The 27,956-nt window shown below is 34.5% G+C and overlaps 1 protein-coding gene across 4 annotated transcripts in view; it reads right to left on the bottom strand.

The window, feature by feature from the left end:
• Positions 1-27,956, bottom strand: part of pbl (epithelial cell transforming 2 pebble) — a 192,599-nt gene that overhangs the window by 153,360 nt on the left and 11,283 nt on the right. For 3 of the 4 annotated variants that reach the window (XM_069833481.1, XM_069833482.1, XM_069833484.1), the window contains exon 4: positions 2,953-3,088. The exons of the other annotated variant lie outside the window; for it this stretch is intronic. In XM_069833481.1, coding sequence (XP_069689582.1) covers positions 2,953-3,088 — 136 coding nt within the window. The remainder of the gene's footprint in view (positions 1-2,952; positions 3,089-27,956) is intronic. 4 annotated transcript variants of the gene reach the window in all.

Here is a 27,956-nt window from a genome sequence, read left to right as displayed (position 1 = left end):
CATGTTTCTGCCCCATATAATGCCACATTCCACACAAAGCACTTCACTAGTCTCTTCCTTAGTTCTTTCTCCAGAGGTCTGCAGAAGATAGTCCTTTTTCTATTTAAAGCTTCCTTTGCCATTGCTATTCTCCTTTTGACATCTTGGCAGCAGCTCATGTTACTGCTTATAGTACACTCAAGTATTTGAAGCTGTCCATCTACTTGCTCTACTGCCTCATTTAGAATTCGCTAGTTTACCTTCTTTACTTTTCTTCCTATGACCATGGTTTTCGTCTTGTTGCCATTTATCTTCATTCCATATTGCTCACAGCTGTCATTTAGCTCCAGTAGCACATCCCTTTGTATCATCTCCTCTTCTGCTAACAATGCCATATCATCAGCAAATCTTATACACTTTATTCTTCTTCCTCCTATTATCACTCCCCCATGTTCTGAAAACAGTTCTTCACTAAATCTTCCAAATATATGTTGAACAGGTATGTGATAAAGGGCATCCTTGTCGTACTACTCTATTTCACTTCCTTCAGACATTTCTTCTCCTATCCTGACTTTGACTCGTTTCATAACAAGGTTACTGAACAGCTTCCTCTCTTTCCAATCCACGCCAATTTTCTTTAGGATCCCCTCAGTTTATTCCAATCCACTCTGTCAAATGCCTTTTCTAGGTCGAAAAATAATACATACACTTCTTTATTCTTCTCTAGGTATCTTTTGCCGATTGTTCATAGCAGTCCAATTGCATCTCTTGTATCTTTTCCCTTTCTGAAGGCAAACTGCTATTCTTCCAACTGTTCTTCCATCTTAGGATATAATGTCGTTTCAGTATTCGCAAAGAATTTTTGCTGAGTGTGGTATCAGGCTGATAGTCCTGAACTCGTTACATTTCTTGGCATTATTTGTCTTCAGTATTGGAAGCAACACTGTCTCCATAAAATCTTCAGGCCAGCCGCCTTCCTCATATATTTCGTTGCATGATAGAATTTCCTTCTTGTCTTCACCCAAGCATTTCCCTAATTCAATGGGGATTCCATCAACTCCTGTTGCTTTCCCAATCTTAATTTTCCTTCCTGTTGCTTTCCCAATCTTAATTTTCCTAAGTGCTAGTTCAACTTCTTCCCTTAAAATAGGAAATCCTTTTCGTCTTCTTTAGCCAAAACATCTCTCTTAGCCACAAACATTTTCCTAAGAAGCTTATTCTTAAACATTCTTAACCTCTGTTCCTCTCTCAAAGTGAGAGTCCAAGTTTCACAACCATACAGAACAACTGGTAATATAACTGTTTTATAAATTCTAATTTTCAGATTTTTTGACAGCAGACTAGATGATAAAAGCTTCTCAACCAAATAATAACACACATTTCCCATATTTATTCTGCGTTTAATTTCCTCCTGAGTGTCATTTATATCTGTTACTGTTGCTCCAAGATATTTGAATTTTTCCACCTCTTCAAAGGATAAATTTCCAATTTTTATATTTCCATTTCGTACAATATTCTGGTAACGAGACATAATCATATACTTTGTCTTTTCAGGATTTACTTCCAAACCTATATCTTTACTTGCTTCAAGTAAAATTTCCGTGTTTTCCCTAATTGTTTGTGGATTTTCTCATAACATATTTATGTCATCTGCATAGACAAGAAGCTGATGTAATCAATTCAATTCCAAACCTTCTCTATTATCCTGGACTTTCCTAATGGCATATTCTACACCGAAGTTAAAAAGTAAAGGTGATTCTCCTTGCTTTAGCCTGCAGTGAATTGGAAAAGTATCTGACAGAAATTGGCCCATATGGACTCTGCTGTACATTTCATGAAACACATTTTAATTAAACAAACTAGAAATAACCTCTTAACACGCAACATAACTTAAAAGTTACACTAATAAAAAGTTGTTCATATCTTACTACATTCATTTAAAGGATGAGACACTTATAATAACATTGTAACCGAAACCCACAACAGGAGCCACAACGTCCCACACTTCCTTTCTTTCGCATGTTGACACATTGTGTAGGTAGTCTAATTCAATAAAATTTGAAACAGAAACTGATCTCTCATGTGTTTCACGGCCAACAAGATATGAATTACGTCCATCCCGAATTATTAAAAGTTTTGACCCTTTGTATGAAAAATTTATAATAATTTCATTACAATTATGTAAAGGAGCTTTCATTATATTCATTATATGTAATTAAATGTAATCTATGGTAACATTATAGAAAGGTAAATTAAATTCACATTTCATCAGTTTTATTAACATTATGCCATACCAGCTTTTTCCCAGATTCTGTATGCATACCCAGTTCACACTGGCCCACTTTAAAGCTCTGGGACACTTGTGAAAAAAAAATTACATTATGCGCAAAAAATGAGACGGCATCTACATAGTCAGGCATATTTTAATAATTCCAAAGATTCAATCCTTAACACTATTCTCCCTTCATCTTCCCTATTACTGCTTCTGTTGTAGAGTCACTCTCTTCCAATGCATCTAGAACAAGTCTTTCAATCTCTTGCTTGGCAAGATTGTCTTTAAATATAGGCTTAACCTGTATAAAATGGAAACATTTAGCAGCAGAATAGAAAAATGTTTGGGATGATATATGACAACTTGAATACTGGAACAAGGACTAGAATAAAGAGCAATTTAGGTACCAGTAATCTATAAAAATAATTATTAATCTTGTTATTGTTCATAATAAACTACTGGTTACATTTCTTTATGCACAAACTGTACTGTATATTCCACTCAATGTCACTCTTCAAACATTTAGCAAAATTAGCAAACCACCACTTCTCTTGAAAAAGGCAATGATTCATGCAACAGGTAATAAACAATGTTTTAATACTGTTTTCCTTGTTGATTTAACAGTTTATTATTCTTTATTATAGTGCACTCGTATTCGAATCCATCTCTGATCATCATCAAGCAACTATATTAAAACCCACCAGTTCATCCTTCTTCCTAAACCCTGTGAAGCAGATGACTAGACCGGACATGGCCAAATTGTATAATGGACGGCTGTTGTTTGGAAGACCTTGCCCCTTCTCTGCAAATTGCTGAAGAGCTGTAGGGCCCAAGATTCTGAAAGTGAATATAATAACACCTAATTTATCCAATACTTGAACCTACTACACACAAGTGTATAAGGGTGGTTCTAAAAATAGGCTGCATTTTAAAGTCCCTACACAAACAGCATGCACCAAATTCTTATAAGCTTCGACTTTATTTATATGCTTTTATCTATATCCGTCCTCATACAGTAACAGTAAAGAAAAAACTATTTTTTATAAATTATATTCTATTGTATTATATTAAATGTAAAATGTCATTAGCATGCATCTCCCGAGTGCAGATTGGTTGTACTGTTTCCAGGGATGAATTACTATCTAAACTGTGCAAAAATGTCACAATATAACAAATAAATCAACTAAAATATTAACATAGTTTTTAAACTAATTAACACAATATTAATTTATAATATATTTATATGAAAACTTTGTTCTTTGATATTTAAGTCATTAGCATGGATAGAAAATATACTATTGTTCTGGAAAGAATTTTTTTTAAATTTCACAAATTCTTGTAAGAACATTTAGTTTTGTAAGTTGGAAACAGCAATACCTGTTTGGAGGGAAGAATAACAATGGCTCACTGACTGGCTTTACATTATGAAGATCTAAAAGTCTTGCGAGTATGAAAATTACATGCCATTAGTATGGACATTTTACATAATGAAATTTGTTTAATCTTTTCTTTTTTGTGTGTGTCAATTTAAGTGAATAATATCACCATGGAAAAATTAAGTAACAAAATACCTATCATACAGTTATTACACCGACCTAATCTATTTTTATCAGTAGCATGGACAGTAGGGCATATCAAAAAGACCGAAAAAAGTTTTTTTTTTTCTGAAATTAGAAATTTAAGGGATCACAAAAGTTGTATTATAGTGCCAACGTTTCACACAAAAAATTTGGACTTCCTAGAAGCACTTTTAACCGAGCTAAATATTATTGTTTTAAGTAAAATTTTTATTTATTTTTTATTTTCATAATTCTTCAGAGCATGGTTAATGGGGCTTCAGTCACTTCTTTTTTGCAAATTTTAGTTTCTGAAAAGATATTAAAAAGAAAAACTTACGTTTCCATTTTGTATTACAGACTTGTGTCTGCGTGGAATACAAGTCATGATACATTAAAATGATCAATTTGCCTTAAGTCTCATTTTCTAAATTTTCTCGGTATTAATGGTTTATATTGACATATGTCTGACCAGGGCTGGCCAGTATTTTAAATACATTTGTATTTTGTAATTTGTAAGGATTTTCGAAAGTATTTTGTATTTTCTATTTAAATACATAAAATTGATGTATTTTGTATTTAAATACATAAAATTGATGTATTTTGTATTTCAAATACTCAAAATACTTTTTTCTTCTTTTTGTTTTTCAAGTTTTGGATTTGGATTTGAAGAATGAACTTTTGTGTTATTTGCCTACTGATTTCAGATGTGTTAGCCATACACTTAGTTTTCTTGCCACAACTGATTTCCTTAATGCCATGAAGAAATCTCCAACAGCATCAAGGATCCATCACCAAACACTTGCTATATGTTCAGCATTATGGAATGTGTCTAGGAGACTCAAATACTCAGAAATTATATCAGATGTCTTGAAATATTCATTAAAGTTTCCTTGCCCAACTCGATTGAATTCTCTTTATGACTCAATCTCTCAAATATTGCAATTCAAACATGATATAAACAGTATATGTGAAAAACTGGGATTGCCAACCTTCAAAGATGTTGAGTTTCAGTACCTTGAAGAATATTGTGCAGTTCTGAAACCCATTGCCGTAGCCCTTAATTTAATGCAAAATGAGAAGATGTGCTATTACGGCCAACTTTTGTCCACGTTAATTTCCCTTAAAAACAAATTACATATTCTGTTACCTAGTAATCTACGCCATTTATTCCATGTAACTCCAATCCTAATCCTAATAAGTTCACTTTCATCAAGATTTAAAGTGATGTTTGATCTGATCCCAGAAGCAAATTGAGCTATTTTGGCAGCTTGCTCCACCCATCATTGAAGATGAGATGGCTACCTGACACTGCCTCACCAAATGATAAGAAGAGGACACAAAATATGTGTGTGAAATCAGCTGAGCAGTTGTCTGTTACATCTTTGGTCAGTTCAGACAATGAAGACGAAAACAATTTTTATGTTTTCAACTCAAATAAAACAGATTTTGAAAAGCAAAAAGAAAAGAACTTGTCTACTGTGGAGTATGAGCTCATACAATTCTTCAATGGCAAAGGGACAACCCTGTGCACTCTAGAGAATTACCCAACAGTGAAACAAGCTTTTATAAATATAATACAAGTTTGTGTTCCTCTGCGCCTGTAGGAAGACTGTTCTGTTTTGCAGGTTTTATTCATTCACAAGCAAGGGGATCCTTATCTGATGAACTTTTTGAGGAACTGGTTGTTTTGAAAGGGAGCAGTAATTATTCATATGTAGCATAATTTCATTGCTGACTGGGAAAAGGAAGAATCTTCAGTTACAGTGTTTATATAAAACTTCGAGGTAAAAATAATGTTAATATAATATTTTAGATTTTCAGTAATATTCTTATTTCTTTAGGCCCATATATTGTATCGAGTATTTGAAATACAAATGTATTTTGAGTATTTGAAATACAAATGTATTTTGGTTAATTTTTTAAAAGTATTTTGTATTTATATTTCAAATACAATTATCATTATCACGCCATCATAACATCCGAAAACTAATAGCACAAGCCCTTAGAAACAAATCCTTCGAGGTCCATGAAGAGGTGCACTGCGTTGCGTCTGAAGGCGGCGGAATTAGAAGAGCGGACATCGTGGCTCTAGACAAGACTAATAGTAAAGGCTTTATACTGGACCCAACTGTTAGATTTGAGATGAGCCAGACCCAACCATCCGAGGTCAACAAAGAAAAACAACAAATTTATGAGCCTACTATTCCGTATTTTCGAGAAAAATATCAGATGGAAGGCACCTGGGAAGTACATGGTTTAATGATCGGAGCGAGGGGCACCATCCCACGATCAACTGTAAACACTATCAAAACATTTGGAATCCATGACATCATTCCAAAAATAATTACTTCAACCATTAAAGGGTCTGTGGCAATTCTGAAAAATCATTTATACGGAATATCATAATACCCCCCCCCCCCTTTTCTATTCGTTAGTGTGTGATTGTTACAAATATATGTACAAATTTCTTATTTCTTAAACTTAAGCTCCTAGTTCACATTTAAATTTGGCTCATCTATCTTACTGTAATCATTATTATTCTTATATGTGTGTTATTCTGTGTTTTTGGCAACCCAGGATGCCTGGGCAGACTATTTCTTGAAATAAATTATATATATATTTGAAATACTTGAATGTCAGTATTTTGCCCAGCCCTGCAGTCATGATGCATTAAAATGATCAATTTGCCTTAAGTCTTATTTTCTAAATTTTCTCGGTATTAACGGTTTATATTGACATATGTCTGACTAGTGTAATATGTAGCTAGTCAGCGATGTATACAATGGAAGGGGAAAGGAACTGGCCACCTTACCCCATTATCTCTTCGCCTAGTTGCCTCATAAGTGGTGCCTTCTTGGTATCACTTGTGAGGTTCAGACCTGTATTTAGACAGTTGACTAAACAACAACATCGACATATGCCATTAGTATCATCACTATACAATGTACTGAAGAAATATTATGTTTACAACTTGAAGATTTTTATGCCTCTGTACTTAAACTAACAGGTGCCAACACTGTATTATTGAGGAAGCTTGTAAGATTTATATTTCCACTGTTGTTACATTCCAGAATATGAAAGAATAGCACTAGTGAGTTACTGAAAGTGTTGTAGGAATTCAGTGCATATTCAATATTCTTCATGTATGTATTATTATTATTACTTTTGTGAGAAATGAAATTCGAAGAAAATTGTATTGCAGTAGACAAAAAAATAACTAATACAGAATCAGTTATACGTAGTGAATAAGTATCAGCCACTAAAATCATTATTTTAATTTCATTCTAATCTATAGAGCAAGTCAATTTGCCTATTTTATATTAAAAATAGGAATACTTACAGAAAATATTTTTATTTATTTATTTAATCTGGTGGAGTTAAGGCCATCAGACCTTCTTTACCGCAATACTCCTATTAAAAACATTTACCTACTTTTATCAATGTGTGCTTGCTTTTGTACAAGAAAAATCATTTCCTTTCCACTATAGAACATCTTAACAACACTTTCAGTAACTCATTAATGCTATTCTTTCATATTGTAGAATGTAACAACAGTGGAAATATAAATCTTACAAGTTTCCTCATTAATACAGTATTGACACCTGTTAGTTTAAGTACAGAGTCATAAAAATCTTAAGTGATCAACATAAAATTTCTCCAGTATATCATATAGTGATGATACTAAGGACTTATGTCGATATAAACCATTAATACCAACAAAATGTTAGAAAATAAGACTTAAGGCAAATTGATCATTTTAATATATTATGACTTGTATTCCACTCAGACACAAGTCCATAATACCAGATGAAGACTTAAGTTTTCTTTTTAATAGATTTTCAGAAACTAAAAAAGTGACTTAAGTCCCACTGACCATGCTCCAAAAAATTATGAAAATAATAAATAAATAAAAATTTTACTTTATACGATAAACCTTAAACCTCCTGTGGCTCAGTGAAAAATGTAATTAGAGACCTAGTTTTTTTTTACTGATTATAGTAGAGACTACAAGGCAACTGTTGTACACCCTTATGTTTTGAATTTCGGATTTTTCTTTTTTCGATACACCCTAATGTCATTAATATGAGTAGTACTGTCCATGCTAATGATACATACCCATGCTAATGATAGCTTTCAAGTTCTGTTATGATAGAGACCAGTGGTATTCAATTTATGGTATGCATAACCCTCTGGGGTACACAGAGTTGTCTCAAGGGGTACGCATCCCACTGATGCTGACATATTTAATGTTATTATATTTGTTGATAATTATTATTGCAGTTTGCATATTTTCTTTTACAATATCAAATTTTGTTTTTTCTTGCTTCAATAACATCTTACATAATTCATTACTCTTATTATTGTATCAGTGTATAATAATAATAATAATAATAATAATAATAATAATAATCACCACCATTTAATTTGCACTCACCAATCTTAGTATTTTGTTATTTCTTATATAATTGCAATGCAGTTTGGGGGTACGAAAGTGAAGAAAAAAAACATATTTTGAGAGTGTGCAAGCAAAAAATACTGAATATCATTGATATAGACTATGTAGATACTATTTATTAATGAGTTAAACATTTTCAGAAATCAGTCCACATAATTATTTCGAAAACACAATAGTACACTGGTAACTAAGTAATAAAGAAACTAAAACAGTACTTCGTGAGATTTATTTTTCTTTTGCTATTTTAATGAGTATTACAGTCATTATAGTTATTGTTATTATTATTATTATTATTATTATTTTATAGTGTTTTTGCCACTTAAATTGGTAAAACTCTTATTAAATATCACATTTAATTTCTTGTGATTTTAAGGTCTCTGAGATCCTTTATTTAAGTAATTTTTATTGTATAAGAATAACAGGAATGGCCAGATCTAAGATAGCTACAGTAAAGAAGAAAGACTACAGCAAAGGAGGGTGTGTGAAAAAAAGGAGAGAAAGAATAAAGCATGACCCTGGAAAATTGCAGCTTTCACACGACCCTGGAAAATAGCAGTTTTTAAAAGTGCAAAAACATTAAACCAGATATTCGCAAACTGGGTAAAAGAATATCGTCCCATTTTGTGTATCACAGGCCAAAGCCTTTGGAAAATCCAAAGATTGCAAAGGATAATACCGAATGCAATCAAAGGATTAAACCTTTGGCAAAGATCTCTGAAAACACAAACTTATATTTTAAGGGTGTAAACTCTCTCTGTTTCGGCTTCAATTCGCCTCTTCAGCTAGAGAAGTGTGATGACAAAAATTCTGTCGATCACTACTCTAGGACAGAGTGGAGAAGGAAAAATCTCTAACGAGAAATTCCAAATTGTAGAATTAAATTTATGTTACAGCTGAAGAATCGGGCAGAGTTAAAATGGCAAAAGGTATGGCTCCTCAAGAGCTCAGAAAACAAAGAAAATCTTGGAAAATTGCTACACTACAGAACAAAGAAGAAGGTGGAAGAGTGTCTCAGAGAATTTTTAAGGATAAACACACTACAAAATTCCAACAATGAGCAAGATAATGTTGCAAGCAGTAGGTCTAGAACTCTGGATAACCATCTAGAAGTCCTAATAACCCTATAAGGCTGAAAAAGGGGGGGGGGAAGGAAAAAGTCTCCTGTGATAGAGCTCAAGCATATAGAGGGACATAACAAAACTGAAGACCACAAATGAAAATCTTAGAAAAACTTGTGAGAAGTATAAAAAAAAAACATATCAAAGAATTCAGGCAAACTTAGATCTAAGAATGTACAAGAAAAAAATGATGCCGAACAGTTAAATGAATTAAATGTTAGAAGAAAGCAGAGTGTCAGAAGCTGTAAGAAGAAAACTAGTATTCGAAAAAGTTATATCAAAGAAATTAACAGAGAAATTTAAAAGTTTGAAGAAATCACAAAAAAAAAAGAAAAAAAAAACACTGTTCACAAGAAGTGTGAATGATAATATAATAAAACGCTATAGAATGCTCAAACAAACTAAATTGTTTTTTGTAAGATTTGTGTAAATTCAATTTTAAACAATCTGGAGAAATACTGTATGAACGGGAAAGTAGTAGCAAAGTGGCATTCAAGAAGAATAAGATTATCATGTTTCTTGAAAATGACAGCAACTCCTCCATCTGTCCCGGTAATTAAAAAATAAACACGATATTTGAATGGAAAATTGAAAAGTCTACAGGCTATGCATCCAACTGTGGGAGGAAAATTTAAGTGGCCAGATTCGAAACATAAACATATATGCTGTTAATTCCTGTCAAGGTGATCTATCCAATCACCATGCAGGCATTGAACTGCACTTTTCATTTTTAATGATTTGTGCTAATTGTTTAGATGAGTTTAATGTAAAAGCTGTGACTTATTATTTTTATACATCTTGATTACACAACTTTTAACATTGTATCATTTCGGAATATATATGATAGAACTTTCCTGTGTTAAACTCCAACGTGCCTCATTTACATGTTTCGACCTATCGAAAATAAATAGGTCGAAACATGTAAACGAGGTACGTTGGAGTTTAACACAGGAAAGTTTTATCATACATATTCCGAAATATTATTTTTAGTTTCACTATTCATATTGTTATTTTTTCTTACTTAGTTACAATCCCTTCAATATGATACACAAAATCAATAGCATGGACAAACAAACTTTAAAAATTAAAGAATATAATTATATAATTTTAAGTTTTCAGTGTTGCTGATGTGGCAGTGTGTCTATAATTCATGTAGAGAAACATACTAATTCAGGTTATTTAAAAAAGTAATAAGTTAAATGTAAAATTTTTGTAAGCTGAAATCCCTGATCACATAATAACAAAATGATCAGCTGAATGGACTTTCAAGACTACCACTTTTATCAAGTTCACTTGCTTCCATCTAGTGATTGCAAAAGAAATGATAAAACCCTTATGGAATTGCATGGAGCAACTGTATTTCCATCTGGCGGTCATTACCAAAAAATGCCTTTTCGACATCTGGTGGTTGTTCTCATTTTATGTTGCCATTTCATAACATGGCCAATCTGATATATGTGATCAGAGCTGAAAAGCAGCCTATTTTAAGAATCACCCATACATCAAAAGTAATAATTAATGCAAATAATATAAAATATAAAATTCCTTCTTTTTAATATTATTACAAATTTAAATTCATAAAATACAAAGTGACGTCATGAAATCTCCTATTTTTAAAAAGCACGCAATCTTACTCACATTCATAGTTTTCCAGTGGTTATCTCTTTTATATGTATAAGGTTATTCAAAAGTAAGTTCCTATTTTGAAATGATAATAACAATAATTTTGTCAAATTTTTAGATTCCACAAAAATAAAAACATTAATTTGTTCGTAAAGAAATGGGATTTTATTAAAACATGAAGCAATTAAATATGACTACCACAGTGCTGTTTAATAAGCAATAGTCTTTCTTCTATGCCTTAAATGGCATTAGTAAGCACATTTCTTGGGATGATTTCAATGACATCCGAAATTGACTGTTTCAGTTCCTCACATGTAGTAGATCTTCTAAGAAATACCTTTCTTTTAGATAACCCCAATACTATTCGATTGCTGGTAAAATTCATGTTCTGTAAGTTAATTAAGTAGTAAAATATCACTGCAATCGAAAAGTATTGGGAATAAATTTGAATAAGGAACAAAAAAAGTTTCCTTCCCAGGCAGGATTCGAACCACGAAAATCTTAGTTATCAGTCTATCGTGCTCTGGAGTGAACAAGGCTCTGAAATCAGCTACAAGGATCAGTCCAGTTTTTTTTTTTTTGCCACTACTGTACACACTATTGTAAGAATGTATTCTCATATATACTCCTAAAATCTGAAGATGCTCGAACAAGCGAAAATGTTTGTCAAATAAATCACAACTTTTACCACATAAGTCTTCACTGAACTTCAAAACAAAATACATGTATATATACATAACTTATCGGATCAAACATGTCTTCAAAAATGAATATGTATAATTCTGTTGAAGATAACATTGAGGCAGTGATTAAAATGTTATGGTTATCTGCAAGCCAAGTTGAAGGTGGTAGCCTCACTAATATCCCAAAACTGAATACATTTCTTAACTCCTAAGACATGATTTCTTTTTCCTAATGGCAGGTACTTAACTTTTCGTCATTCACCCTTATGAAGCCTTTTGTGTACACAGTCTTGTCCAACGAGCAGCCCTCGAAGCCACTGCATGTGGCCCAAAGTGATACTGTAAGTTACACTGTATTTTTTTTTTTTTGGAAGCAAGTAGATCTGTTTGGAATAAGATAAACCTACAAGACAGTGACATTTGGAAAAAAAAAAAAATTATTATCAGCACATGGAGGCCTGTATGCCAATCTTCACCCTATTCAACCTACTGCATAAGAAAAGAAAGAAATCGCAATTGTTTTGGGAAATGCCAAGACCGTTATTTATACCTAATAACCGCGCATAGCTATGAAATCTCCTTGCATTCTTGAATGCACCATTATCATTATACTTTTTAAAGTGAGTGCATGCCAGATGTTTTATGATTGTTAGGTTGGTAAAATTTGTAGAAATTGAAAATAACATAGGTAGCTTTCAGTTTGCAGTTGTTCGCTCATATAGTGATATGTTTTTGGATTATTAGTTCTGTTTTTTTTTTTTTTTAAGTGGTGATTATGGCTTCTAAGTGTAGCAGCAAGAAAAGAAAAGTTTCAGACGAAGGTAGGTAGGTCATTTCAAATGAAGTGGACAAATCAGTATTTTTTTAATGAAGTAAACAACAAAGCAGTGTGTTTAATTTGTAATGAAGCAGTTTCGGTTTTTAAGGAATACAACATAAAGAGTCATTATGAGACTAAACATGTGTCTTCATACAATAAATTTCAGGGCCAATTTCGCAAAGACAAAGTATCTGAACTTAAAAGTAAACTTTCGGGACAGCAGTTCATTTTTAAGAATATGTGCACTCAGTCCGAATCTGTGATCAGAGCGACCTTCGCGATATCAGAAATTATTGCAAAGAAATCTAAACCCTTCTCAGATGGCGAGTTTGTTAAAGAATGTCTTCAGAGTGTTGATATTATATGTCCTTACAAGAAAACTGAGTTTGCTAAATTAAGCTTATGGCGACAGACTGTAGCTCACCGTATTGACGAATTAGCGACCACTATAGAGGGAACTTTAAAATCCCAAGCCACAAATTTCGAGTTCTATTCTCTGGCACTCGAGAGTTGTGATGATAGTGATACTGCCCAGTTAGGGGGTTGATAAAGATTTCAATATTACAGAAAAATTAGCTGCCCTTGTCTCCCTTAAAGGTACCACTAAAGCCACTGATTTAATGGGGAGTGTCACTGAAACCTTGAACAGGCTTGTTTGAAATACACAAATCTATCTGGTGTAATAATTGACGGAGTCCCTTCATTTGCAGGAAAACAAGAAGGACTAGTTAAATTACTGCAGGCAGAGGCAGCTGAAGTAAGCAATATTTCTCTAATGCAATTTTACTGCTTAATACACCAAGAAAACCTTTGTACTAAATCCCTAAAGATAGTGTTTTGAAAGTTGTCGTAAAAGTAGTGAATTTCATTCGTTTGTAATGTTTGCAGCATAGAAAAATTCAAAATTTCTTAAACAGCCTAGATTCAGAATTAGAAGACATTGTTTATTACACTGAAATAAGATGGCTGAGCCATGGTAAAATGTTGAAGCGAGTGTTTGATCTCAAAAATGAAATGCAAACATTCATGGTGGAAAAGGGAAAACCTATTGCAGAATTTACTAACGCAGAATGGATGTGTGATTTTGCATTTCTGGTCGATATTATAACACAACTGAACGAACTTAATTCACGTTTCCAAGGTAAAGATCAATTGATCACTACTATGTTTGATCATCTGTAGCCCTTCGAAACTAAATTGCGGCTTTGAGAATCACAAATAAAAAACAAAAATGTTGTGCATTTTCCAACCCTCCAAAAGTGTAATGATCAAAATTCTCAAAAGTATGCAGATATTACATCAGAACTAAGAAACGAATTATCTGTTATATTTCAAGATTTCAAGGGAAAATGTTGCAAGTTTCTGTCTGTTTTCTTCTCCTTTCACTATTAACATAGATGAGGTCTCCAAGGATCTGCAAATAGTGCGCGTTGATGCAATTTTCAAGGAATAAGTTTTAAAATGTCCCCTTACTAGAATTCTATTACAACTATTTTCCCAGGGAAAAATATCCGGACATTAACAGACATGCACTCCACTATACATCACTTTTTGTTAGCACATACATACAGTATGCGAGCAAGTGTTCTCCAGGATGAAACATGTTAAGTGTGCAAGGAGAATGCATATCACCGACAGTCACCTGGAGAGTTCAATTTGAGTTGCTACAACATCAATTAAATCAGATAGTGGATGCCTCATTTGTGAGAAGCAGTGCCAAATCTCGTACTGACAGGTAAAATATTAATTTATTTAATATTTTAAGTCTAATATAACTATTTCAATTAAACAAAAATGTTATATTAATCTTAAATATGTTTATCTTTATAATGTTGAATTTGGATAAACATGAAAATTATTATTATTTTTAAAAATTTAATCACATGGCTGGCAAACCAATCCACCTTTACGACAGCGGCCCTTTGCCAAAAAAAAGGTTGGACATGCCTGGTGTACACCAATTTATTGACAGAGTCGTTGCCCAGGGTGCGCAATAGGAGGCTAGTGTGCTATGAGATGAGATAATGGAGATTTGATGGGATGTCACAGAGCTCCCAGAGAAAACCTCTATGTTACTGGACCATAGGATTATAAGCCCAGATTATTATGAGAAATTAGGTGAAAATGTATGTAACATCTAGTTCTCTTCTGCTGGTACTGCTCCACATATTTTTGTGCAAAATATTTTTTACATTTTGTTATATAAAGAACAAGCATAAAAACTGCCTGGATGTTGATTCAGATTTCAGACAAAATGTAGAAATCAATGAACCAGATTTACAATGGATTGATAAGGGAAAAAAAGGACATGATTTCTCGTGTTACATTTAGGTTAAGTAACTGCTCGATATGTTATGTCTTATTCGCGTATAACATAAGCTAGTAAAAGTAAATTTATCTTTTCTGTCTAATAGTAGTTTTCAATGCCATTTTGTGATCTACATCTTACTAATTAAGGTCTACCATACATTTTCTCCAAATAAATTGTTTTGCATATGTAACTACGAAATAGATATAACAAATTCAATAGTAGAGGATCCCTGGTTTAATTATCAAAGGGGGGGGGGGGGGGGATTCACAGTGCTCCACTAATTGGGAAGCACTGTAATAGAGTAAAACATTGGCGTTATTATTAATAGCAGCTTTTGATGATTACAACTATAACCTCCACAGCAGCCATTTAGACTACTATGATATTTAATATTGTAATGTAATATTACAATAAATTATGTGTCCACTTCAGTTTTAAAATTCAGTTGGGTTCATTATAACAAGTAGAATTTCAATATAAAATTTGAATACAACAATCGAATTTCTGTTTATTCTAATGAACTGGATGACAGTTACTCTTAGTATTTCGTTGATTCGAGTGCAATGTTCTGAGAAGTAAACATGTCTGTATGAACACTATGGGAACATCAACAAACACTAACTACAGGAACATCAACAGCCACTACAGGAAATGTCTGAATGACCATTATGGAAACACCAGCAGTCTCTCACAAATAAAAATGTGGAAGACTTTTGAATGATATTCCAGAGAATCAGCTGGATGTGGAAGAGGTTCTAATATTGGGGACATAACTGGTGACACTACAGACGAATATTAAATATATGAAGAGGTGAGAATGAGACAGTACAAAGCCATACTTTTAACAAAAATGTTTTTTGTGCTAGTTCATTTCTTATACTATGGGGAAGCTACTATTAAAATATTATTAAAATGACTCAACAAATGATGTAAGTATATGTCGAAGAAATTATGATACCACACCTAATACCACTGGACTCTAAACTTTTAATACGATCTCCTGTAAAATTTTGTCTGTGTGGCTTAGGACTATATCATTCTCAACCCTTTTATTTCCAAAGTGTTACAAAAGTAGCCACCATGGTGACCTAATGGCAAGAACACTAGACCTATAATCCTGTGGACCCATGTTCGATCCCCGAAATACTCCTGATTTATAACATGTGTTGAGCAAACCCGAGATCCAGGTAACACAGGGATTTTTTTCCAGGAGCTTCGGTTCCCCTGTGGCATCCCAACAAATCATGATCATCTTATTATGGGAGTATGTAGACTAGCCTCTTATGGCGCACCCTGGGCAATGACTTTGTAGGTGAATTGGTCTACAGAACGGCTTCATTCATAAGGGTGCACGACCAAAAGTCAATCCCCCACAATTAATTTAAAAAAAAAAAAAAAAAAGTGTTACAAAACCAAAAAAATTTCTAACCCAACCACCACGAAAGTTTAAAATGTTATAACATTAATTCATTCATTCATTTAGTGTCCTACCCAAAGGCAGGTCTTTCACTGCAAACCCAGCTTTCTCCAATCTTTCCTATTTTCTGCCTTCCTCTTTGTCTCCTCATATGATCCATATATCTTAATGTCGTCAATCATCTGATATTTTCTTCTGCACCGAACCCTTCTTCCAAACACCATTCCTTCCAGTGCATCCTTCAGAAGGCAGTTTCTTCTCAACCAGTGACCCAACCAATTTCTTTTCCTCTTCCTGATCAGTTTCAGCACTATTCTTTCTTCACCCACTCTTTCCAGCACAGCTTCATTTCTGATTCTGTCTGTCCACTTCACATCCTTCCATTCTTCTCCAAATCCACATTTCAAATGCTTCTATTTGCTTCTCTTCACTTCGTCATAATGTCCACGTTTTTGCTCCATACAATGTCATACTCCATACAAAGCACCTCACTAGTCTCTTCCTAATCTAGACAGAATTTATTTAATAATTCTCTCTAATAATCCAGCTGTGGAAGAAAAAAAAAAGGTTTTGTGGGACCCTGATAAGAGGCATATCAAATGTGCTTCAAAATTAGTCGACATAGGATTGTGCTAATTTTAGATACAAGTATAATTAAGTATGATTTCTCATAAGGTTTCTTTCCTTTTTGGAATTGCACCTATGAAAAATTACGAAATAAATAATCCCCTATTTATATATCAGCATATTCCAAATCTCACTGGACAGGTGGACATCAATGACGTCACGCTGCAGCAAAATAGGAACAAAACTGCTGGAAGGTTCAAGGGCTATCATGGCAAAAGATTTTGCGAAATATTTATACTCTCATCTTGCTCAAATATAAGAGAGCACAAACAATTTATTTCTTGATCCAGTAATAATAACTGGTCTGCTGACAAGTTCGTTCATAGGCCATTCACTTTTTTTTTTTGAGATTGGATTCATTACAAACACAGCAGAAAACACAACCATTACACAACAGTGCACGATGTCATTCGTCTGCCAATTCCCACCCTTTACAAGAACCAATCAGATTCACTGATAGCAGCTGATGGACACAGCCACCACCTCTGCATGCTGATAGAAGCTCTGCTACAGCACTGGAGCATCAATGACGTCATCGCTTAAATTCAGAACACTGTGATGCCATATGATTGCTCACTGCTGAGATTCGGAATACACTGAATAACAGGAAACAGGAAGAGGAAATGCATGATAAAGAAAGCAGCTTCATTACGTTCTGTGACTAATGATATGTAAAACCATTCAAGCAAAATACACCCTCAGAGCAACAAAGAATGAAAGAAATTATCAGTTTTCAATAAGATGTGACTTGTTTCCGAGGAACAAGTACACTCTGATAAGTGACTTATGCAGGCCTCAGAGTTGACCTCAGGAACTTTGTTTCATCTCGTATGAAATGGTTATGGTCTGTTTAGGTTCGTTTAAATTTGGTATTTCAGTTAATTAGATATGATATTTCAATACATTCTTCAATTAAGCGTGAATTAAATTGTTAAAAAAAATAATGACGGCACCTTCTATATTGTTTTATCGTATTATAGCATTCATATAAGCTTTCGCTAATTTACAGTACACTTGCAGAATGTCTCTGTTATGCAGAATTAATGAAAATAAAAGGACAGGAACTTAACACCTTATCACTCCGTATGGAGCTAATGATCAGATGTCATGGGTCACTGCTATAAGACAGCTAGTCGAATTTCTTATTGTTTAAACTTTGACCTGAGTATTTGCAAATCAAAGATTCTATTCGTAAGTGTAGGGCCAGAAATCATTCTCCTTCACTAGTAATAATATTGGCCCTATGCATCGAAGTAAATTATTAAAGATGTATTTTATTAAATACGAGGCGCATCCAGAAAGTAAGTTTCCCTATTAAAAAAAAAAAAGAACAAACTTTCAGGAAAACATTTATTGGCAACAGGTACAGCAATGTTTCAGCTATTTTTCAACATAGCTACCATCAGAACTGAGACACTTGTCGTATCGTGGGATCAACTTGTATCCCTCTGTCATAGAACTCTGCCGCCTGTGAATGGAACCAGCATGTGACAGACGTCTTCAGCTCTTCGTCGTTGCCAAAACGCTCACCGGAGGACAGGAATTTCTTGAGGTGCAAGAAAACGTGAAAATCGCTGGGAGCAACATCAGGACTCTAGGGTGGATGATCAAACAACTCCCAGCCAAATTCCGTCAAAACAGCTGCTGTGCACCGAGCCGTATGTCGACGAGCATTGTCAAGGAGGAGCACAACACCTGCAGTAAGCATTCCACGCCTCTTGTTTTGAATGCCACGTCGCAATTTTCGCAGTGTTTCACAGTAACGGTCAGCGTTCCTGTTTCAACTCTTGGAAGGAAGTTAATGAGCAGAATGCCTTTCCTGTCCCAGAACACTGTGCACATCACTTTCCGTACCGACAGCGTCTGTTTGAATTTCGTCCTGACCGGAGATCCACTATGCCGCCAATGCATTGACTGCTGCTTGGTTTCCGGGGTGAAGTGCGAAATCCAAGTCTCATCGCCCATGACGATCCTGTCGAACTCGTCGCCGTCATCGTAATACCGTTGCAGAAATGTCAGTGCTGCTCCTAAACGTTGCATTTTGTGTTCAGGTGTCAGTTTTTCGGCACCCACCTGGCACACACTTTTTTGAACAGCAGGTGCTTAGTGACAATCTCATGCAACAAGGATCGCGATATCTGCGGAATATGGCTGCTCAGCTCCGTAATCGTGAAGCGACGTTTCTCCATGATGCACTGCCGCACCAGCTCAACACGATCATCATTGATGAGGGACGGTCGCCCACTGCGCTCTTCATCATGGACACTTTGACAACCTTCGGAAAACTGCCTACACCAGCGACGCACCATCTGCTTAATCATGATGTTCGGCCCATAGACCTGAAAGAGCTGCCGATGAATTTCAATTGGCGCAATGCTTTGTGCATTAAAGAACTTTATCACTGACTGAACCTCGCAGGCGGCGGGAGAAGGAATAAGAGCTTCCATTTCAGACCACTGCTGCCACGCTACTGGCATCAGGCAGGACCTGTCCGGCTGGCATATGATTGATACGTCATAGATCTGTTACGCATGAGCAATTGAAACGGCTAATTACGTTTACTTTCAAGGGGAAAAAATCGGGAAACTTACTTTCTGGATGCGCCTCGTATATACTTTTCTTTTTCAGCCGAATGAAGTAATTACTGTTCATGGTTTCCGTCTGTGAAAATATAATAAAGGAATGAAAATTTCCAAAGGTTCGAAATTTTTATTTTAAGGGGACAAGGTACTCAGAATCATAAAAAAAAAAAAAAAATTGAGTTTTTTTTTTTTAACGGAAGTAAATTCTCTGAATCTTCCTGATCAAAATTATATATAGTTTTATAATGATGTGATGTGTCTAACCTAAAAAAAAAAGTTTTTAATTGAAGCAGGCATCTCATTATATCAGTAATGCCACGCCTCTTCAATGAAATGTGAATTTCTCTGCTTGCTATGATGATAGAACTTTCGGGAAGGTTCGTTTCTTTGTAGCACAGCTAATGACAGCCCAAACTACTTGAAACGAATGTAATGGTTTCTTGTGTTTACATTTTGAAGTAAATAACAGTTTATTTGGTGTTCGAGTTAGTTCTTCAGTGTTATTACATTATATAATTAATTGGTGTTTTTGATCACAATAAGCGTTAAAAATGGGTAGAAGTATTAGCTATTGTAAGAAACGTAAATTTCGTGGAATAATGGAGAACATAACCTCCAAACTCCATGTGCTAACCCACATGGAGAGAAAGTACTCTGCCCTTCAGTGTCCAGTTCCTCTAAGAGAAAACTCTCCTACCTACATGAAAGTGAAAACATTAGCAGGATGTGAATACCAGTAGTGATAGTGTTGTAAATAACAGTACTGATGTAGGCTTAAATAGTAGTGGTAATACTATAATTAGTGTAGATTTGTAACTAAGTCAGAAATTGATGTTAATTTTTAAATGCAGTTTTCTTAAAACAACATTTTTATGTATATATGCACTTATATCTCAGAAACTATTAGTGTTACAGAGCTGAAGTTTTGCACGCTCATTGTGCATCATATAATGACTTAATGGTAGCATTTTTACATTGATTTAATATGTATTACAAGATTTAGATGTATTTTTGTGTTGATTTTCTCGGTAGAATTTTTATAAAGTATATATTTTTTTTTTTAAATTGATAAAATCGAGCTAGATTTATAATTTTGCAGTGAACGTATCTAATTACATTGCAAATATGTATGAAAAATTTTAGCCATTTACATTAACCAGTTTTCAAAAGAAAGGTGCATGAATTTAACAATTTTTTTTTTCGTTTTTTTTTTTCTTCTTTAATTTGAATACAATTTCTTTAAACTCAATTATTGCAGTTAATACAAGAAACTAACCACCAATATAATCCTAAAAGCATGTAGAGTAACGTGTAAAAATTTGAAAAGAACACTTTTATACTTTCGGAGAAATAATCACTAAAAATCAGCATTGCGCATTATGAAAACATTTAGACTACCTTGTCCCCTTAATTTATGTGCATGTAAATATTTCTAAGTAATATACACACATATACATATTTATACATATAGGGTGGAAGTGACGTAATTGTAGATTGAAGGGGGCAATAGAATACATTAAAATAAATAAAAAATTTATCATGCATTTTGTAATTAAGTGTATGGTTAATTAGAAAATTAGGCTGAAAGTCTGCGTTGTTTGGCAACAGCACATTGCCAGCTCACCTATGAATTACACATACACACTCAGTCTGAATACCAGCATTCTGTCCCTTGTATACTTCTAGGGGGGCTGAGTGGTCAGACCTTCGGCCTGTCATGCAAGCAGCCCGGGTTCGTGTCCCAATCTGGTCTGGGATTTTTCATTGTGGCAGATAAAGTCGCAGTTAGAATTTTCTTTAGATTCTCCCATTTTTTCCCATATTACGCATTTACATCATTCTGTCACCATTTCTCCATTTCGTAATCATCCTATAGCATTTCCTGATTGCTAGCTGGTGAAGCACAGAGAGGGCTGGCCTAGGGACAAGGGGGTTGTCTGCTCGAAACCTGGGTACACAGTGAACCTTAGTGTAGTGAGCCGGTGTGGGTTTGGGAATGCGCCTAGCTTGAAGGTTAACACAATAGATCATAACAGGTTGCAGTGCTCGGTCATAATGCTCCCCTCCATTCTATTCGTCCCTTGTTCATTGCAGTAGGGTTTCCAAATTTTCTAATGGCACGATATAAGCATAAGTGTTAATCTTCAATCAATTTCAGAACACACACACATGGCAGGATATAAGCATAAGTGTTAATCTTCAATCAATTTCAGAACACACACACTCTTTGACTCCACATTACACTACACAAACACATCCCCACAGGAAACAAAACAAAAGATGCCAAGACCAGCAACAGCCAGTTCTGAAGAAGGTCAATAACAGACCAAAACATGTTAATCATGTACGATAGATTTTAACATGAGAAAGACATATAATACATATTCCGAAGTGATATAGTGTTAAAAGTTGTGTAATCAAGATGTATAATCTTTTTATTATGGAAAACAAGGCTATTCACGAAAATAATGTAATAAGAAGTCTATATTGTCAATCTAAAAAATCAATTTTAGTAAATAAAGAAGTGAGACAAGGATGTAGTATTTCACTCGCACTTTTTAATTTCATAAATATAAACATATTATTACACGCAGATGATGTTAGTGATAGTTCAAGAAACAGAAAGAAATTGCAATATGCACTACATTGCTTAAACAAATTAAGTTTCGATTATAACTTTAAAATATCACCAAATAAAACAAAAGTAATGGCATTATGGGGAAAAACATGTAGCCTATTAGATCAAAGACAGTAATTGATAACATATCTCTGGAACAAGTGACAAGTATAAAGTACTTACGAAGTAATATTAATCTAGATTGAAAAACAGAAAAAGATACAAATTTAAAATTTTCAAAATTTCAAATGATATGTGGTACAAAACACAATACTCTGAAAAATAAAACAAGAACAGAAACAAAGCTTAAGTTTTATAAAAACAATGGTTATTCCTACATTACTCTATGGAAATGAATCATAGGTACTAACAAACAAACTGAAAAACAAAATACAAAGTTCCGAAATGTATTTTTAAGAACAAAAGGTTGTACCAGATCAGAACATATAAGAAATGAGGACAAGAGAACAGAATTAAATAACGAATAATTTCTAGGGAAAAACTGTTCCGGGGCTGGGTACTGAACCTGGGACCTTTGGTTAAACGTACCAATGCTGTACCAACTGAGCTACCCGGAAACTCTACCAGACACCGATCCAATTTTTCCCTCTATATCCACAGACCTCAAAGTGGGCTGACAACCGTCAAGCAACCAACATTGAGTGCACACTAACTCTGTGTGACTTAAATTGTGGTTTTCTGTAACGTACAGTGACGTGTATTATGCAAATCAAGCTTTCATGTGTAACTCCCTGTAAAGTTGATTTGAATAATTTCGAGGGAAAAATTGTTCCGGGTTCGATACCCGGCCCCAGAACAATTTTGCCCTCGAAATTATTCAGATCAACTTTACCTGAAAGCTTGATTTGCAGAATTAAATATTTTTTCTATAAATGACAAAATAAAATAATACCAAACCCAGTGGCTACAACAGACACAAAGAATGGATTAAAGCAGCATTCCACTACAAACCACGAGGAAACAGACACATGGAAGGCCAAAACATAGATGGAGAGAGCAATGATGAGTTGGGACAGACATAATGCCTACAACATGAAGTGAAGAAGTTAATCTTTTTAGTTGCAAAAAAAAAAGTCCATTTTGTTTAATAAGAACTGCAAAAGGATAAATCATTCCATATCAGTTCCTTTAATGATAAGAGTAAAATGAGTGAAACATTTAAGGAAAAATTATTTTTTCTCGGAAAAGTATTCATCTGGAATTAATATGGTATTGGAATCTTTTGTTTACTCTATCCAAGGAATAAGCTATTAAAATCTGCAGTTACATTACTTCCATGATAATACTCGGCGTCATCTCATTGACCATTAATTCTGTAATTGTCTTCATCAATACTGTGTCCACAAAAATAACACATTTTGTTTGTGAAAACGTCCATTTCGAACTCTGGACCTATGTTTCTTTACAACAATGCACAACAGCCTCTTACTATATGAAACTGAAGCTCGAAATCATGTAGCCTACACTCTTTGAGATTCATGACATAAAAAGTAGCTATGATGCATGGAGTTTTTCAGTTCCCTCTGCTAGTACCATTCCATCATTATAACAGGAACACACATCATCTACAAACAGCTTCTGTAGTTGAAAAGGTGCGCCAAATAAAGAATTATAGTTATTGTAATAGTCTTTGAATGGCTCATATCGATGGTGTTTGGATAAAGGGAGATAAACCACTAAAATGATTTTTGAGTTAAAAGATAAAATTAAACATCGGACCTTTATTTCAAACAATTTTCTAGACAAATAAAGCACATCAAATTCTACTATTCTTTTGTTTCTTGCACACACACTGTAGAATTTAACTTATACATTCCCCTGAGGAACAAAACTCCATTTGCACAAAAAATGACAACCCCTTTTACCCAAATACCATCAATATGATATGATAAATATTCCTATTTATGTTTCAACTTAATACAGTATTCGCCTTTTCTAAATGTCATCTACAATACCGTCTATCTCCTTCTATCCTTCTTTCTTATTAATTATATCCTCCTTTTGTCTGTCGCTCTTATTTTTTCTAAAACCATCCTTTCTTTCTGTAAAATCTATAATTTACTATTTGAAGTTGTAGTGAGCCATGGACCATCAGGAAGATGGATGAGGAACATTTGACAGTGGCAGAGATGAAGTTCAAGAGGAGAACCGCAGATTGTTCCCTTCTCGAACTTTGATGGAATGTTGATATCATGGAAGACCTCACCATGGACCCAATTGTCAAATACATTCAGTAATACCGTGAAAACTGAGATCACGAGTGGAACAGATGCCTCCAGGCAGAATATCTAAACATATCCTGTCCTATCCTCTACGAGGTCACAGGAGTTTGGGATGTCCTAAGAAGCATTGACAGGAGACTAGGGTCTAATACTTGATCTGCAAATGATGATGAAGCTGTAAAATTTCTCTATTTACTTCTCACTCTTTTCTCCCAGTTCCACTTTCTCATTCCATCTTTCCCTACTCCTACTCCTATCAGTTTATCATTATTCATTACTACATAGAATTAGAATTACTTATTAGGGTGAAGTGAAGGCCATAAACCAACTTGAGGTACAAAGTAATTCGTACAATATAATAAATTATTTCATTCAATGAGATTGGCTAATGATAAATGTAACAGATGTTAGTAATAATATAACATACACTGCTCAAAAAAGTCTAAGGGACAAGTACATTATTTGCTTCAGTTTATTATTCATTACAGTGAAATGGATATTATCTTATCTAAGAAATAAATTACCTTGACTAACAAACAAATCAAGTAAATTTAAATGATTATTTTTATTTTTTTTATGTTGAAAACTAAACAGTAATTGAAATGCTGCATGTTGAGTAAAATGTCAGAAACATTTTGACAGGAAAAAATTGAATAATTCCATACAGATTAAAATGAATCCAGTTATTAGTAACGAGTATGACCTCTTCGTGCATTTAACATTGCTTGGCATTGACTCAGCATGCTTGAGATCAGATGTTCAATGTCTTCTTGCAGAAGATTATCCCAAGTCTGAATTAGAGCAATCTGGAAGTTTCCAGTGTTCTCTATATTCTCCATACATGGTGTTACAGCCCTCGGAAGTTTACCCCATGCATATTCTATGGGATTAAGATCTGGGGACTGAGCAGACCAAGGCAGTACAGAACTCTCCCCTTGCTGAAACCATTCACAAACTGCTCGAGCAGTATCAGCGTGGGCACTGTCATGCATAAGAATGAAACTTTCTCCTAGAGTATTAGCAAATGGTCTCACAATTGGTGGCAGAACAGAATTTAAGTAGACATTATGATTCATTGTCCCTTCCGGGAAGACAAGCCGTGTTCTTCTGTCTATCATCATTCCTATCCACACCATGATCACACCATCTCAGTAGCTATGGACTACCTGAACACGAAGTCTTTCTGCTGACCCAGATTGACGGCAAACCCTGACACACCTTTCACTGGGGTGAAAGCAGAATCTAGACTTGTGAGAAAACATAACATGAGCCCATTCTTCATAACCCCAATTTACATTTTCTTCTGCCCATGTTATTTGCACTACCCGATTGTTTCTCTGAGAGGACGTCAATAGAAGAGTGATGCTTCGGTTTCTTATAGTCTGGTCATTTACAACAGCTCCATGAGTGTCCTGGAGGACAGATACAATTTCCCTGGCAGTGATAGTCCGCCGACGCTTAGTGTGCAGAACCAGAAATCGACCCTGCCATGCTGTTATTTTCCTTCCTCGGCCTTGGTGACGTTTCTTAACGTCACCTTCGACTTGATAACTTAGCCATAATCGGTTAATAACACTTCATGATGTGTTCAACACTCGGGCAACACGAGCCTGGCTTTGACCACCTTTTATAGTTCCAACAGCTCTGAGCATTTCAGAAGTTGTGAAGTGACGTCGTTCCATGATTAAATCAAATGACTTCATATGATTCCAGTAAGAAAACAGAAAGATATCCTAAAAATGTTACATTTAAGAATCAGCATAAAGACCTTCAACAGTATAATATCTATAAAAATATATAAAATAAACGATTAATTGTTCAACATGTTGTCATGGCAATGCTAAGGAGTAAGTATTTTACTGATGTCATAATCAGAACTGTACCACAGTCTAGCATATACAGTCACGAAGCTCAATATGTAATAAATATGCATCCATAGATAGTTGCTAACCACTAGATCGCTACTATTGCCTCATTACAGATAATGTGAAATAATACCTGCGCAAATAGTTCCTAGCAACCTCAACAACTCAAGCTTCGTGACTGTATATACTAGATTGTGACTGTAGCATAAAATTCACAAGAAATGTGGTACAAATTCTAATTATTGTCCCTTAGACTTTTTTGAGCAGTGTAGTTTACAATTTGAAAACTTGGACTATTCGTAATGTAGAATATACAGTAATACCCAAAAATAACATACAGAGAGTTAAGGAAACAGTATTAAAAATAAGAATAAATCTTAAGCTAAATCCTTAAGGGACAAAAGAAAATAATTAATATGAACACTAACTTATACACAGGCATAAGTATAGCGCCTAGCTAATAACTTTCTACACTTATTCTGAAATGTTGGTAGAGACTAATAATCTGATCTCATGCAGGAGAGAATTCCGAAGGCAGGCGAATGCAACACTAAATGATGAAAAATATGCATAACTTCTACGTGGGAGGGTTAGAAGTAGACCTAAATGACTTGCTCTTGAGATTGACAATCTTTGGACGTGTAAAGCATGATACTGAGGAGCTGAGGAATGTAGTATTTTGAATAATAGCTTCTTTCACAGAAATCAGTGATCTTGCCATCATGTTAAGAACAGCAGCATAGTAAACAATCTGCAGGGATTTATATGCAAAAGTACCCTTGGAAGTCTGTCAAAATCAAACTTTACAATTAATAACTGGTGCCACAAAATCAACCCCAATAGCCATAAAAGTTTTATCGGAAAATTCTCCATTAAGTCTAAAGTTAGAAGAACAGGCACTGAATAAACATGAAAAAATGTTAAGGTTACCATAAATAAAATGTGAAGAAGAAAAAAGACAAGAAAAAAAAACAATTACAACAAAGCAAATTGTAAAAACAGTAAGTTTGTTACCCAAACTCAGTAAGTTTGTTACACAAACTCACAGAGATAAGAAAACAAAAACAATTTTCCTAAATCAAGGGGAAACATTGTTTTGAGAAAACTAGTTAATTTTTCAACCAATTTCAATCCTAATTGGACCAGTCACAAAATCTGAAACACCAAACCAATATTATAAACATTAGCATCAGAAGGAAAAACGTTTTTCAGGCTATCAGGCAGGGGTCTGTTGGTTGTGTGACCAAATGTTTCATTCAATGCTGCGCTGAACATCTTCAGAAGTGTAGAGTACTGGTGCGGCTGGTTCTGTTGCACGTGCCGATGACAGTCTGCACTGGCTGCATCATCGTATTTATAGTGTGTGTATGTGTGTGTGGGGGGGAGAGGGCGTGGCTTGTTGCTGTCTCCGCGGTCCGCGCTCGGGATTGTATTACTCAATTGTACAAACAAAACACGAGTTTTCCTGACACATCCAACAATCCTACTGCAACTGAAAGATGACATCTCGCAAGAAATTGCCAATATTCCAAGACATTATCTGCAAATTGCTGCGCATGGTGTCGCAGACAATACTGTATGTTGAACAAGAGAACGGCAGACATCTTCCCAATGTTTTGTAAACCCCGTTGTATGTCCAACACTGTGATGTTTTTGTTTTTTTCCTATCTCAAATATAATAATATTTATAGTGGTTTAATGTTTGAACTGACTTTTGAAATACCCTATACTACAAACGGAAATAACAGCTATCAACATCTCACTCCAAGAATCTTTATATCAGA

Source organism: Periplaneta americana, chromosome 8 (genome assembly GCF_040183065.1).
Source record: "Periplaneta americana isolate PAMFEO1 chromosome 8, P.americana_PAMFEO1_priV1, whole genome shotgun sequence".
Lineage (NCBI taxonomy): Eukaryota > Metazoa > Arthropoda > Insecta > Blattodea > Blattidae > Periplaneta > Periplaneta americana.
The sequence above is the reverse complement of the archived record's forward strand: the minus strand, read 5'-3'. Positions and strand labels throughout refer to the sequence as shown.